The 15,005-nt window shown below is 38.8% G+C and overlaps 1 protein-coding gene across 2 annotated transcripts in view; it reads right to left on the bottom strand.

Moving 5' to 3' along the window:
* AMMECR1 (AMMECR nuclear protein 1) overlaps positions 1-14,635 on the bottom strand; it is a 131,498-nt gene extending 116,863 nt beyond the window's left edge. Inside the window, exon 1 of one of the 2 annotated variants that reach the window (XM_084870500.1) lies at positions 13,938-14,635. In XM_084870500.1, coding sequence (XP_084726626.1) covers positions 13,938-14,407 — 470 coding nt within the window. In that variant the 5' untranslated portion in view covers positions 14,408-14,635. The remainder of the gene's footprint in view (positions 1-13,937) is intronic. The other variant, XM_084870499.1, reaches the window with a different exon arrangement.
* Positions 14,636-15,005: the final 370 nt, after the last annotated feature.

Below are 15,005 nucleotides of genomic sequence, written 5' to 3'. Positions count from 1 at the left end.
GGCTTATGCCTGTTTTATAGACATTTCACACATACCCAAAAAGTAGCCTTGCACATATATTACTTGTAGAACTTAAATATTAAAATTTACCATATTATGAAGAGCAGTACTAGCTTAAAATAAGAGATAGGTTTTAATGTAAAATGCACCATCTTAGGATAATGCTGGCAAATAAGTCTTGAAGCTTGAACGGATATTCATTTTTAAATGTCTATAAGCAAGGGATAATCATGGTGGAAATTCTACTTTCCTCTTCAGAATTGCAAAACCATCATCTCTAAATGAAACTAGAAACTGCTCCAAAATCCAAATTAATACATTAAAATTCAGTGATAATATGCCTACACCTGTGCTAATGATAAAGAACCTCAATACTGATTGTGCAGACAACAGGACAAATAACTTTCAAGACTCATGACTTGATCATATCTAATATTTCACAAATGTCACTACCACATTTAGATATGAGCTTTTCATTAAAAGCAAGTGTGTACACTATAAGAAGCAATTTCAAGAAGTACTTAACTAAAGCAGTTTATATAAACACATATGGAATTAAAGGCTTAGTTAAAATATACCATTAGGAAAGATGTCTTCCAATATTTCACCTCTCTAGAAAACATATTTCCTCAGAAATATCAGGTATCATGGTTAACTGTCCAAATTAATGTTCTCCTTTAATGCCTAGTTCCTTCTACCTTTAAAAGTGGGTTAACAGGGCAAAGTTTCTACCTATCAAAGACATTTTCTTATAGTATTATAAAATTTATTAGAAACCTCTAAAGTAGGGGTGTCGAACTCAATCAGAGAAGGGGCCAAAATCTAAAATCCAGCCTAAATCGCGGGCCGAATGGTTTACTGAACAGTCATAAACTGACAATGTCATAAACTGACAGCGGAGTGCAGTGATGACAGCGCGGTGCGGGCCACATTGCAAGGCCTGGCGGGCTGGATTTGGCCCGCGGGCCGTGTGTTTGACACATGTGCTCTAAAGAACAGAGGATGAGAACAACAACCTAAAAGGTAACCTAGAAAATCAAATTCTTTTCAAACACAGATATTAAGTACACTTATTAAGTAAATGTTAACTGCCAGGTTAAATATTTAGATGCTACGAGTTTGAAACATTTTTTTAAAAAATTGATACTTCTGACTTCTTGTTTTTAATCTAGTCTATGCATAATTTTCAATAAGTTTAGAAACTAATTTGAAGCCTAAAAAAATAAACAAACCTCAAAGTTCTACTGTTTAGGCTTTGTGCAACTCTAATACATGTTTGTGAATGATCTTCCAGAAGACAATTTGACTTTGAGTGGTGGGCACAGACACAAATTATAACAATAATACATGTTTGTAAAGACAAATGTTAAAGAATTCTCAAAATTTCTATGAAAAAATAATTGCTTAGGTAGCGCCACTATTATGTATCTTTATAAAACAAGCTTAACATGGGGTTTATAGTTAATGGTACTGTATTATACACTTAAAAATTTGTTAAGAAGGTAGATCTCATGTTATTTTTTTTTACCCAGTAAATAAATAAATTTGCTAAATAAAACATACATTTATATCAGCTATTTTTTTTTTATCTCATGGCACACATAAACTAATTATTATACTAAGATTTTGTGGCACACCAAAAAATATGTTTTTTGCTGGTCTGACAAAAAAAAATAGGTATAATTTTTCTCCACCATCATTTATTCCCCTACATGCCCTCCCTACCTCCACCCCTGCAATCAGCACTATTGTCCACTTCCATAAGCTCTCTCTTTTTTGGTCCTTTTTCATTCAACCCCTGCACCCATCCACCAGAGCTATCTGCCTGTTCTCTATGAGTCTATCTCTAAAAATAGGTATAATTTTGATTCACTCACATTGGAAGGCTATTGTCATTTTTGTATTTGACAATCTAAGAGAAAAGAGGTCAGTGTCCCTGACTAAGTAGTCAGGTATTGCATGTTTTAAACATTCTTGTGGCACATGCATCTTGTGGCACACTGGTTGAAAATTGCTGATCTATATGATTAAGGAAAAACTGATTAACTCAAAATAGTTGATACTCCAGTTATCTGTGACAATGTAATTTGCAAATCAGACTGACCATAGTAGATCCTGTTAATTAACACTGGTGACAAAGTACAGAAAGATGTATACATACAACATGATGCATTCTTATGACTGCATTCTGTAATGAGAAATTATAGCTGGCTCTATCATTTAATATTATCTGTTCCATAATCTTTGTTTTGGAGAATAACTGTAAACAAGCTATATAAAAGAAAGTTCATACATCTAAGTAGAGGTTATTGATACCTAAATACTCAGGTCTAAAAATAAGATACATCTGATTACCTCAGGATTTATAACTACGCTCATAGACAAGTCAAGAAAAAATTTTTTTTAAGGATAATGACCAGAGTGTGGCTACATTTATCAGTTTGGGGTATGCTTATACTACTTGTTCCACAGCTCCTAAACTTACCTAGAGGTCTCATTCTGAGAACACTCTAGGAATGATTTTCAATGTGGTTCTCTTAGAATATTCAAGGGACCTATATGTGAGTACTTTTATATTATTCAATTTAATGCTATGCATCTGTTTCTGATAGGAATATATTTTAACAAGAGTACCATGGCCATTGGTTCGAAAGGAGGAACATCTAGGTTTGTATAATGTAAAATATGCACTCCTACTCCAGACCATGCACTCAGTTTCCTTTTTCTGCCCTGAATCCTGGATTCACCTCACTTGATTATAATCTCATTTTCTCCCTCCCTGATTCCCACATGCACTCTATTCCTGCCTCCAGCCCTGTATGACTCTGTTTCTCCACAGAGATAATGCATTCAGTGTGGAAGAGATTTCTGGAAAACAACTTGCCAAACAGGAGTGGTTAGAGGAGTTTGTAGAAGTATACCACAAACCATATATCACCTTATTAGTGTCAGAGAAACAGACGTGGTATCGTTCCCATTTGTTCTTCTGAGGGTTTTTTGAACTGACAAGAATGCAGGGTACATAGATCCATGAACTGTACAAAAAAAATTTAATCAATGACTGCAGGGCAACTACTCCTAACATCAAAGAGCTATTCCACAAATTCAAGAACCTGGACAAAGTAGGGACAAGTTTTTTTGTTTGTAATGGGAAATAAGCAAAACAAAGCTTTTATTTGTTTGTTTGGTTGGTTTAACTATGGGGAACTTCATGAAATGCACTAAGAGCAATACTCCAACATGGAAAAATAAAGGCCAGAAGACTTCATAATATTCCACTTACCATATTTTAAAAAGGATGTAAAAAAGCACCCATCATCTAAACACTTACCTCACCGTTGTTCAAAATCAGGATATAGAGTATTTGTCTTACTACAATGATGTATATACTGAGGTCCAAGCTTTACCAGCTAATAATCTATTTGCACCCCAAACTGCCTATACCCAACTGTGTGGTTGTTAGGCTACATAAGGAATATTAAAGTCACAGAGAAGAAGCACACTGATGTGACTAGCACATGAGGATTTCTTTGAGGCAGACACAGTGGTAACTCTAGGCTAACAGCAACAAGACAAGTTTTTCACAGATTCCATTCTATGAGAATGACTCAAAGGTCCACTAATGCCTGAAGCAAAGCACAGAATCTGCTGCTACCACCTTTGTAGCAATCCAAGATCTCAAGATAAGATAATGTTACTAGAATTGCACGCCATATGCTTACAGAAAGTATATGGAATGGCAAGGCAAGTTATATAGACTGTCAGGTCAATCTCACTATTTTCCATTACTACAGATCTGGTCAGCATCTTCTGGCAGGATATTGCATAATACAGTCAACTGTAATCTCCCAGCACTGCATGTGGCTTTGGGTCACAGTGTGGATTATCTGTAAAATGAAAGAGATAGGGGAAAGGCGAGAATCATCAACACTATCACAGACCTTATTTTAAAAGCTAATATTAGTAGGCCTGAACTCAACAGAACTTTTCATATTTGCCTATCCACTGAAGATCATAAAGCAATATGGCTGATCCTTTCCATTGATAACATTCTTCCTTCATTGTTGATCAAAGCTGTGAAACAGAGCCAGCTTGATTCTTTACTTTCTAGGCTTTAGGACATGGGACCCTAGAATCTACTACCAGACAGTATTTCCAATCTTTCACAAATATCCTTTAATCCAAGATCTGAAACTACAAGTTCCTGAGATGGTCCTCCGCGAGGCTCTGTTTTGCTGAAGGCTGTGCTATGATATGCACATAAAACAATATAAGAAATGCTGACTACTTTACAAATTGATAAGCCTAAAGACTGAGAAGATATATAAACCTACAATAGGAAAACCCAACATTCTGTCAGGTATCTTTATTAGCAATACAAAGCTAAAATGTGTCATTGATCTCGACCCATTTGAGTTGCTCAAAGTCACAACTTGAGCAACCAAGAGACCCACTAAATCAGCACAATACCACTGTCACTGCTCTATGGTTCTGCTAATTGAAAAAAGAAATAACACTGATAACTGCCAATGCTTGAAATACTAGTACACATATTAAGAAATCTGATTTCACTTGATCAACTATTTGTTTCTCCCTATTTCTCCTCCCCATCTGTCCTCCATCTTTTATAATAGCACCATCACCCTCTTGGCTCCTCAGGCTTATAAACTATGAATTATGTCCAAAGCTTCTCTCCCTTTCACTTCCCCTAGCAATGGGAATTTGGCAGATTTTTTTTCCTGCAAAACCTCTTTACTCATATGCAATCACCTAATTTCAGGTCCTCATCCAAAAGCTATCTCAGCTATCTTTATACTTCATCCAACATATCTCCTCCTTTCAAATTAGATACAGTTGGGAATAGGTGAAGAGAGAGAAAGGGGAGGTTCTTACACCTGTGATCAAATGTCATAGCAATTCCAACAGAGCTGTTGAACAAACATTTTCTGAGCACAAGAATAGCTAGGCACAGAGCCAAAAAAAAAAAAAAAAAAAAAAAAAAGAGGTAATGATGGAAGCCAAAAACAGGTGAGCTGCAATCTTTCTATTCCTACACAAAACCTGGCCCTGGAGTGCAAATTCCTATATATTCTGATAACTTTTTCTACTTCCTAATTTCATAACATTCCTATATTCACAATTCTGCCCCTGGGTTGGCTTCCCATTTTTTTCAATGCCAGTTTTCCTACTGCCCTCATAAATTTAAGCATAGCTAATCTGTACCTTGAGACTATTCTTTCAACTCATCTTACATTCTAAAGAACTCTTCTACAAATGCTGTCCTCTTAATACAAATATATATATATATATATATATATATATATATATATATATATATATATATATATTGGGTCGGCAGCTAAGTAATTGCGGGTTTCACACATATATGGCTTCAGTTGAATTTTTAGTTTGCAGACGTAGTACAAATGTAAAACACATTTTGTTATTTGATAGTTGGCTATTCAGCTGTTAATCAGTAAAAAAAGTTTTTGGATCTGTTTTGTAGTTTTCGTTTGGCGTTCGTTGAAAAATGGAAAATCAAAAGGAACATTTTCGTCATATTTTGCTTTTTTATTTCCGCAAAGGGAAAACGCATCGCAAGCTCATAAAAAGTTATGTGCTGTTTATGGTGACGAAGCCTTAAAAGAATGGCAGTGTCAAAATTGGTTTGCCAAATTTCGTTCTGGTGATTTTTCACTCAAAGATGAAAAACGCTCTGGTCGTCCAGTTGAAGTTGATGACGCCCTAATCAAAGCAATAATCAATTCGGACTGTCACAGCACAACACGTGAGATTGCAGAGAAGCTTCATGTATCACATACATGCATTGAAAATCACTTAAAACAACTTAGCTATGTTCAAAAACTCGATACATGGGTTCCTCACGAAATTAAAGAATCACAGTTAACGCAACGCATTAGCAGCTGCGATTTGCTAAAGAAACGTAATGAAAATGATCCATTTTTAAAACGACTGATAACTGGCGATGAAAAATGGGTTGTTTACAACAATATCAAGCGGAAAAGATCGTGGAGCAGGCCAGGTGAACCAACTCAAACAACATCAAAAGCTGATATTCATCAAAAGAAGGTTTTGTTATCAGTTGGGTGGGATTACAAAGGAATTGTCTACTTTGAACTCTTACCACCCAACCGAACGATCAATTCTGATGTCTACATTGAACAACTAACGAAATTAAACAATGCAGTTGAAGAAAAGCGGCCCGAATTGACAAATCGAAAAGGTGTTGTATTCCATCATGACAATGCAAGGCCACACACATCTTTGGTCACTCGGCAAAAATTAATGGAGCTTGGTTGGGATGTTTTGCCACATCCACCATATAGTCCTGACCTTGCACCATCTGATCACTTTTTGTTTCGATCTTTACAAAACTCCTTGAATGGTAAAAATTTCAATAATGATGATGATGTCAAATCGTACCTGATTCAGTTTTTTGCTAATAAAAACCAGAAGTTTTTTGAACGTGGGATTATGATGCTGCCTGAAAGATGGCAAAAGGTCATTGATCAAAATGGGCAATACATTACAGAATAAAGTTATTTAGTTCCATGAAAAAATTGTCTTTGATTTTCTTTAAAAAATCCGCAATTACTTAGTTGCCGACCCTATATATATATATATATATATATATATATATATATATATATATACACAAAAAAAACACAAAAAACAAAACAAAAAAACACCACAAAAAGATCTATAATCTGATCTAATAGCGCTTATCCAGCTTTTTCAAAGGGTTCCAAAGACAAAATGTTACTTTAATTTCCTTGACATTTTATGAGCTTAGCAAGGGGAATGGTATGGAGAATGCTGTATAAGTTGCTGACTAAAGACAGCTGCTGGGAATTCCCAATTACTGTGGCAAGGGGTGTGGTGGTGACAGCAACTGGTTTGAGAACAACCAAATAAAACTTCAAGATCTAGTGGTATATAGACTCTTCACTAATAATTTTTGTACCTTTGTCATTTAAAACCTTGGCTCAAAAGTTATCCTCTCAAAATCTTCTTCCTGACCACTCTTTTTTCAAGGTCATTAGCATGCTTATGTACAATATTTTTTCATATATTAAACTAATCTATAATTATTATATACTAGAGGCCTGGTGCACGAATTCGTGCACAGCTGGGGTCCAACCGGCCACCTACCCCAATTGGGGCTGATCGGCTGGCTGATCGGCTAGGGAGGAGACATGGGAGGTTGTCTGGCCGGTCCCACCCCCTGGTCGAACTCCTGATCAAGGGGAAAATTTATTAGCCTTTTATTATATAGGATTGTGTTGTAAGCATTTTAAGTGATTTCAATATTTGTATCATATCTTGAGCAACACTGTTGCTCTGAGGGTATAACTAGTATTTTATTTCTCTAGTAGTGTACAACCAACCATGGAATTAAGCATAATGTATATTGCTAAAAACAAACAAAATAAAACTGAAAAAACAAAGATAGCTTTTTCCCCAGTGACATATAATTTCCACTCAGCTATTCAACACTAACATTTTTAAGGTTGAGCAAGTTTGAAAGTATGGTACATTGAGGGCTGTAGAAAATACACCCACACTTGATAAAAAAAAGATGCCACTTAAGAGTTGGACTCAACATAAATTATGCTCCACCCAACCAACTATACTATTACACCATACTTCTTCCCTTGGACTCTTCTTTTTACTGCATAAGCTTGTGGCTCCATTTTGCTCTTAGCAACACTGTAACTTCAGAAGCTCAACTCTAAATAAGTTTACTGTTGGGAATCTACTCTTCCCATCTACACAACCAATGGCTTCCCACACTGTCTCCACTGTCCTGTGAGCAACTGCCCAGTTACTGTGTGGAAAGACAGCTTACACAGTGAAAGTCCATTCTTGACAGCCTCAGGTTTTTACTGCTGGTCCTCACTTATTTGGCTTAATTGATTCAGAACAGTATCAAAAAAAGACATTATTACATGAGTTCAGGGGGTGAGGGGAAGGCCATTTAGAAAATTTAAATTGTAAAAGCCCTGGTGATTGTACTGCTTTAAAACAGGCAAGCTTGTGTGACATCCAGAGACTAAAATAATTCCTATTGAAATTGGAACTCTTACTAATCTCATTGCACAAGTTTTAGTGTTTCACACATATACATTCTCAAAAAGTAAAATAGTCTACAAATGGGAAGCATAACTGACTTCAAAATTATAATTCATTACAGTAATAACTGATAGTGTTTTACACAAATACAATTTCAAACAGTGTACAGTTTTTAAAGAAAACAACGTGAATGTTAGTATGTGTTTGTGAGAACAACTCATGCATGGGCTAACAGGACATTTTTCACTTTCTAAGTAGTAGTCTTTCTTCCTATTGGACTTAAGAAATCCCAGCAGAGATTCCTTCGTAGTTGCAACTCACTAATTAGGACTTGAACACAGCACAAACACAGTTCATAAACAAGAAAATTATTAGCTAGATTATTACTCCCTTTGGCCATATGGGAGAGAAGGTAAAATAAGCATCAGTTTTTTCTATATAACTAAATATACCTGGCCCTACATATACCTTTATTCATGGATATAAAAATAAGTTGTAATTTATATTTCTACATCCTTTCATCCCAGTCTCTGATGCTTTTTACAGTACTGACAACTGGGCAGGGGGAGGGAGCATGCCTGCTTTATTATCAGTAAGACAGGACAACAGATTGTCTTCTAATGGAAATCAACAGTGTTGAAAAACAATCCATACCTTCAAAAAATGCTCAAATTTTCAGAATTTTTTTTTTTAAGAAGACATGACTATTTTGCTAGCATGGATAAGGAAATCTGGCCTAGTAGCATCATCTGCAGATACACCTTCCAGCTATTATGGTCAGTTTTCATAAAAAAGACATTGTAGAAAAATAATAGCTTGTGTTTAAAATGATGATTTAATATCACTTTGGCCTGAGCTGTATTATCAAGTCATCTTTTTTTTAACTAATGTGCAATAGGATTATTGCTGTTTTAGTAAAACGAAGTGCCTGCCTCACCTCCCTAATACAATGTAATTCCTCCCAAGCACACTGAAAAACAGTAATTTGAATACTGTACCAAGATAAGAAAGAGTTAATTGATCAAACACCCGATCAGAGTCTCTTAACATCTGCATGACCAGGGGATTTGTAAAATAAAAAAAATAAAAAAGAGCATTGTATGAATTGTAATGGAAAACCACACCTATTGATGTTTAATAGTAGAGTATCTTTTATGTGCTATGGTCTATACAAAATGTAGTATTGCATTAACTTCAACGGTGGTAAGAAGATTAAAATTAAAAGTTCATGGAACATGACATGTAACACAGCATTAAAGATATAAGACTGAACATACCCAGTGCCTTTGCAGGATCCTTTTATATTTCTTTGTCAATACGGTAAATTCTTAAAATACAATCCAGCAAGCACAAGTGTAAGTAAAGCTTTTAAAATCTTAGACAACATGTTATTTAGTAAGTTAATCATCAAAGCATATTTTAGGGGAACAGAAGGGGGCTTATTAAAATCAATACAATTCACTATAAGATGTCATATTTGTGCTGTTTTTAACTCCTAAAATGTGCCTCTTACATTTAACAATATCTGGAAAAATATAAAATCACACTACATACAGGTTTCCAAGAGTCAGTCTTCCCCCTCCCCAAAACATCCCAAGAACCCAAGATTCTCCTTACGATCAAGGCAGCATTCAATTTGACTGGTGCTAAATTAGAAAGAACATGATAAAGATAGTGACATGGAAGCAGGAAGTTTCATACTAGAAAATGGCAGTGAAGATTACCATTCCCTTCTCATAGCTCAAGCAGTATGCAGGTCCACCCTACTCTCTAACCCAGAGGGGCTCAACACGTGGTCTTGGGAACTGTGGCAGCGGTATCACCAGGGAACTTGTTAGAAATGTAAATTCACTGCCCCACCCCAGACCAACTGAATCAAAAACTCTGGGAATGGGGCCCAGCAATTTGTGTTTTAACAAGCACTACAGGAGATTATGATGAATGTTAGAGAACCACTCCTCCTGAAACTTTAATGTGCCTAAGAATCACCTGGGGAGCTTGTTAAAATGCAGATTCTAACTCAGCAGGTCTGAGGTGGGGCCTGAGAGCCTCCATTTCCAACAAGTTCCCAGCTGATGTCTTCTGCAGACCACACTCTAAGTGTTTCCCAAACCAACTGTTCAACAAAATTATCCAGTGTGCTCATAAAATATGGGTCCCCAGGCAGCACCCCAGACCAAATTAATCTGAATCTCAGTAGAAAGGCTATTCAAATAAAACCAGTATTTGAGTTCAGCTACACATTAAAATCACCTGGGGAGCTTTTAACAAGCCTGATGCCCAGGCCCCATCTAAGTTCAATTAAACTAGAATCTCTGGGGCTGGGATCCAGGCATCACATTTTTAAGAATTACGCAGTGATTCCCTATCTAATTTGGTTCAGTGGATAGAGCGATGGCCTGCGGACCAAAGGGTCCCAGGTTCAATTCTGGACAAGGGCACATGCCTTGGTTGCAGACTTGATTCCCAGTAGGGGGCATGCAGGAGGCAGGCAATCAATTATTCTCTCTCATAATTGATGTTTCTCTCTTTCCCTCTCTCTTCCTCTCTGAAATCAATATATTTAAAAATCAAACTTAAAAATATTCCCCAGTGATTCAAAGTGCAATCAAGATTGAGAACGACTGCTCTGAAGTCTACCTGGCTCAACACCTGGCACAGTGAATCCCATTATAGTAGCAAATGGTTTGCTATAACATGGCTAACTAGGCTCCCACATATAAATCCAAGAGCTTGACTTTGAATGCACCTCAAGTCAATGTTTTTATCAAGTCTTGAAAAAAATGTGCCTATTACAACTGAAACAAAGGATTTAATAATGCACAAATGTCACTTGTCTTCCCTTAGTAAGCTCTAACTACTATTAGCTCTCTGCAGTGAGGTAGGTGCTCCAAGAAACAGCAGCAATGGTAAAGAATTTGTATCCATACAACCTGTTCATATATTGACGCTCCCCCCACCCCAATCCCTAAAACACTGGAAATTTCTAATAACCTTTCAGAGTGGACAAATAACTGATTAATCTAGGACTTTTAAACCTATAAAAGGCAGATTTCACCAGTTACAGATTTTTGACAGAAAGGTCCTGGAAAGGGATGGAAAGGTGTGCTTTTACACATGAGAATCTCAAACTATCGAAAGCAGGTCTTCTGGTGGACAGAGACAGGGTCTGAAATACCACTGCTTATGACACCATACTTATAACTCTTAGAAAAAAGCAGTATACTCATTTATGTCTTATGGCCCCCAGCACAAAGTCATGCTAATAAGTACACAACGCTGTTAAATACAGGATGGGGCAAAAGTAGGTGTACAGTGGTGAGTACACAAAAAAGTTTATTCTTGTATTATTTATTAATTATCGTAGCATTTACTATACAAACAACTGTTAACCTACTTTTGTCCCCTCTATGTAAAACAGAAAAATGTGTGGTAGTTACTAAGGTACTGACTGTCAAGTGATTATAGCTATTTCACTCCCATAATCAAACACTGCTTTTAAGCAATTTTCCTGAATTTTACACAGTACATTTCAAAAAGTGACTTTAAGATAAATGAAAAGAAGACACAGTCCTCTTTCCACTTAAGTGAACTTGGTCATGTGCAGTGTCTTTTCTAAATTAGTTGTTCTGTAGAATACAGGACACATTCAAGGACTGCTAAATGATAATAGTTATTATTCTTCCACTATCATTTCAACATATTCACAGAAATTGAAACTGTGTCATATTTTATCTATTATTTCCATGAAAAAAATCCAGTGGATGGGGAATTAGAAGAGAAACAACATCTCAGTACATGTTCAAAGTGGCTACTGTTAAATGATATTTTCTAAAGCATTTTCCATATGAACTGGTCAAGCTCTCTTTCCTTTTAAAATTCGTGATCCAGTCATTCAGCTAACCCAAACTCACTTTAAAATGTGTGAAAATAGCACCTCCTGAAAGTGTGTTCTCATAGGCTTTGGAGCATGAATAGTAAAACAGCCTTTGCCAAACTCATGTAACTAAACAAGTGAATTTTTGCAGTCCCGTGACTTTTTAGGGCCAACCTATGTATCATTCCAGGACTGGCCCTAATACATCATAGACATCCAAGAGAAGGCAGAAGAGTCACAAATAAGTGAGTCACGCTAATAAATATTTCATAGTTTTGTTTTTACATGGCAGTCTTTAAAAAATGAATTTTACTTCTTAACCAAAACAGACACACACACACACACACACACACACACACACACACAGGCTAAGTAAAGGTGTGGCTTTAGGACTTAAGTTCCTAGAATAAAAACTATGAAATTTATGGAGATATTTATTTGACAGTGTCAGTCTGGATGCCATTTCATGTATTTCTTATGAACTAATGCCTAAAGATGAACAAAGTCTGAAAGAAAATGCACAGACCACAGAGGAGTCACACAAAGTAAAATACATTTAAAATATCAAAGTCAAAGAAAACAAACAATACAAAATTACAATTTCCAGGACACTTTATTGTAATTTCCACTTTACATTATTGATTTAATATTTTTAGTCTAGGCATAAGTGTTTGTACTTGTTCAGTAGTAGTATAATCCCACTAATCTCACAAAGTGAAAAGAAGTTATAAAGAATATCCATTCAGGTATTTATGATATAGGGCACTTAGCTAGCAAAAAGTCGATACTTTTCAGTATAAATTTATCTGAAAATTTTCTCTATTATTTTTCCTGTTGATGCTAAAGTACTAATAAAAAACAACAATCGTTCTCTTTGTTGTTCTGCCCTTCCTTGGGCTTTACATTCTGTCTAACATTTAACTCAAAAAGTCAGGTTATACTCAGTTTACACATTTTTAAAAAAACATATGCCCCATCTCTCACACATCCAAATGAACATGGATCTGAATTAACCTGGCTTTTAGCTGTAATAGAACTATTTTAAACAATTTCAGCCACACACTTAAATGGTAAAAATAATTAAAAGTAAAAAACCAAAGGAAACCATAAAAATTCCTACACACTATTGGGATTACCTATTTCTCAAATCCTCAAGTCTAACATAGATTTCTTAAAAGTGAAATCGACACAAAAGCGAATGTACGCTTTAATGTACAAACTGACAGTGGCTCTATACGGACTGCTCTTTGAATGAGCTATATTACTCAGATGGTGGAGTGAAAAAAAATGTCTCACTCTTCAAATGTGAGAGAGCTGGCAGTATGCTTCGAAACACATTTTAATGGGATTGTTCGGATAAAAATAGGTAGTAAGAGAAAATGTGATTTTTAAAAACCTCCTCCCTCCCCAGGACACAAGGAAACCCAAATGAAAATATGGGAACCTCATAAGCTCCGGTGCTAAGTTCCATCACTAACAGAAAAGAAGTTGGATAGTTGCTATTTTTTCACCCTGCAATGGGCTCGAAACTCTCCTTGTGCGAGGCGGGAATGCTGGCGGGACTTGGGGGGAGGGCCCCCCCCCCTCCCCCGCAATGGAAACCAAAGTGAGGAGAGGTCAACACCTTGAGTAATCCAGATCTCCAAATCCCAGGCGATAGGGAGCGGGGTGGCGAAAGAGAGAAGGGTCAAAACTCCTCGAAGTTATTGCAAAAAGAAATAGAACACCTCTGGGAGCCAGCGAGCCATCTCTTGCAGCAGCACCCTGCTCCAAGTGTGGGGTACTTGCCTTGGAGGGCAGAAAGCGCGGGTGCCCTAACTTGGGTCTAGTGGATCCGGGGACCGGGGTAGCGAGAGGGGCCAGGAGCAGCCGCCGCCAGGGAGGCAGGCTTGTGCGCCGTACTTTACCTCAACTATGAGCCCCATCCCGAGCGCAAGGGAGAGGGCGGCGGAGGACAGGTACTCACTAGGGCTCGTTGGTGAACCGGGGAGTCCGGGGCTGCTGGTATCCGTACAGGTGACAGTAGAGTACATCGAAGCAAAAGCAGCACATCTCCGCTGACACCACCATCTTCCGGGAGCTGGGCGATGAGGACGAGGCGGCGGACGACGAGGAGGGCGAGGAAGAGGTGGCGGCAGCCGTGGTGGAAAGTAGGGTCCCCACTCCGCAGCTCGGAGGTGGCGACAGGGAAATCCCCCCGCCGCCGCCTCCGCAGCCCTGGGGGGGAGAGAGGGTACAGCCACCGCCGCTACCTCCCCCAGTGAGACCTCCCAGCCCGTTGAGCCGCGTACCGGCGCCTCCCAGTCCCAGCTCCCCAGCTCGACACGGGCTCTCTCCGATGCAGTGGGAGGAGGAGGCGCCACCACCGCCACCCGAGCCAGAGGGGGGCGAACTGGACAGTTTCTGCTTCTTCACCCCGCAGCAACCCGCCGCCATCTTGGAACAGTCTCCCCCACGCAACGCTTCCGACCCATAAGTGAGGCGAGCAGGCGGCGGGGGCGAGCACGCTGCGGCCCGGCCGCCGGGGGCGCGCCAGGAGTTCGCGAGAGGCGCGCGCCGCGCCGCCGGTGCCTGGGCCACGCGGCGGCCCCGTGCGCTCCGGCCTCCGCCTTGGCGGGAGCCCTGCGCTTTCGCGGCTCTGCCCTTCGCGCCAGTCCCGCCCGCCTCGCGCCTCGTCCTGGCCACTGCCTGGAGCCTGGGGCCCGCGGCGGATAAAAGAAGGGAAGCCCTGTGGAAAGCAAGAAGGGAACTACAAGGAGCAAACGGAGAGTGGGAGCGAAGGGTGGAGGTGGGCGCTACCTAGGAGGAAGGAGGGAAGGGAAACTAGTTGGGTGGCGGGGTGGGGAAGAAAAAAGTCCGAAGTAAGTATCCAAGTTCCAAAGCACGGCTTGATGACAGGAGCTGCACATGGTGTTAGTGATACTTGAGCCAAGTTATGTGGAACCTGAGCCATTGGCCTCAAATATGCTGGTTGCTGAACTACTAGAGTGTGAGCAAGCAGGTGCTCAGAGCTCCACACCTGAGACCGCTCCTA

This window comes from Pipistrellus hanaki, assembly GCF_964339955.1.
Source record: "Pipistrellus hanaki genome assembly, chromosome: X".
Lineage (NCBI taxonomy): Eukaryota > Metazoa > Chordata > Mammalia > Chiroptera > Vespertilionidae > Pipistrellus > Pipistrellus hanaki.
The sequence above is the reverse complement of the archived record's forward strand: the minus strand, read 5'-3'. Positions and strand labels throughout refer to the sequence as shown.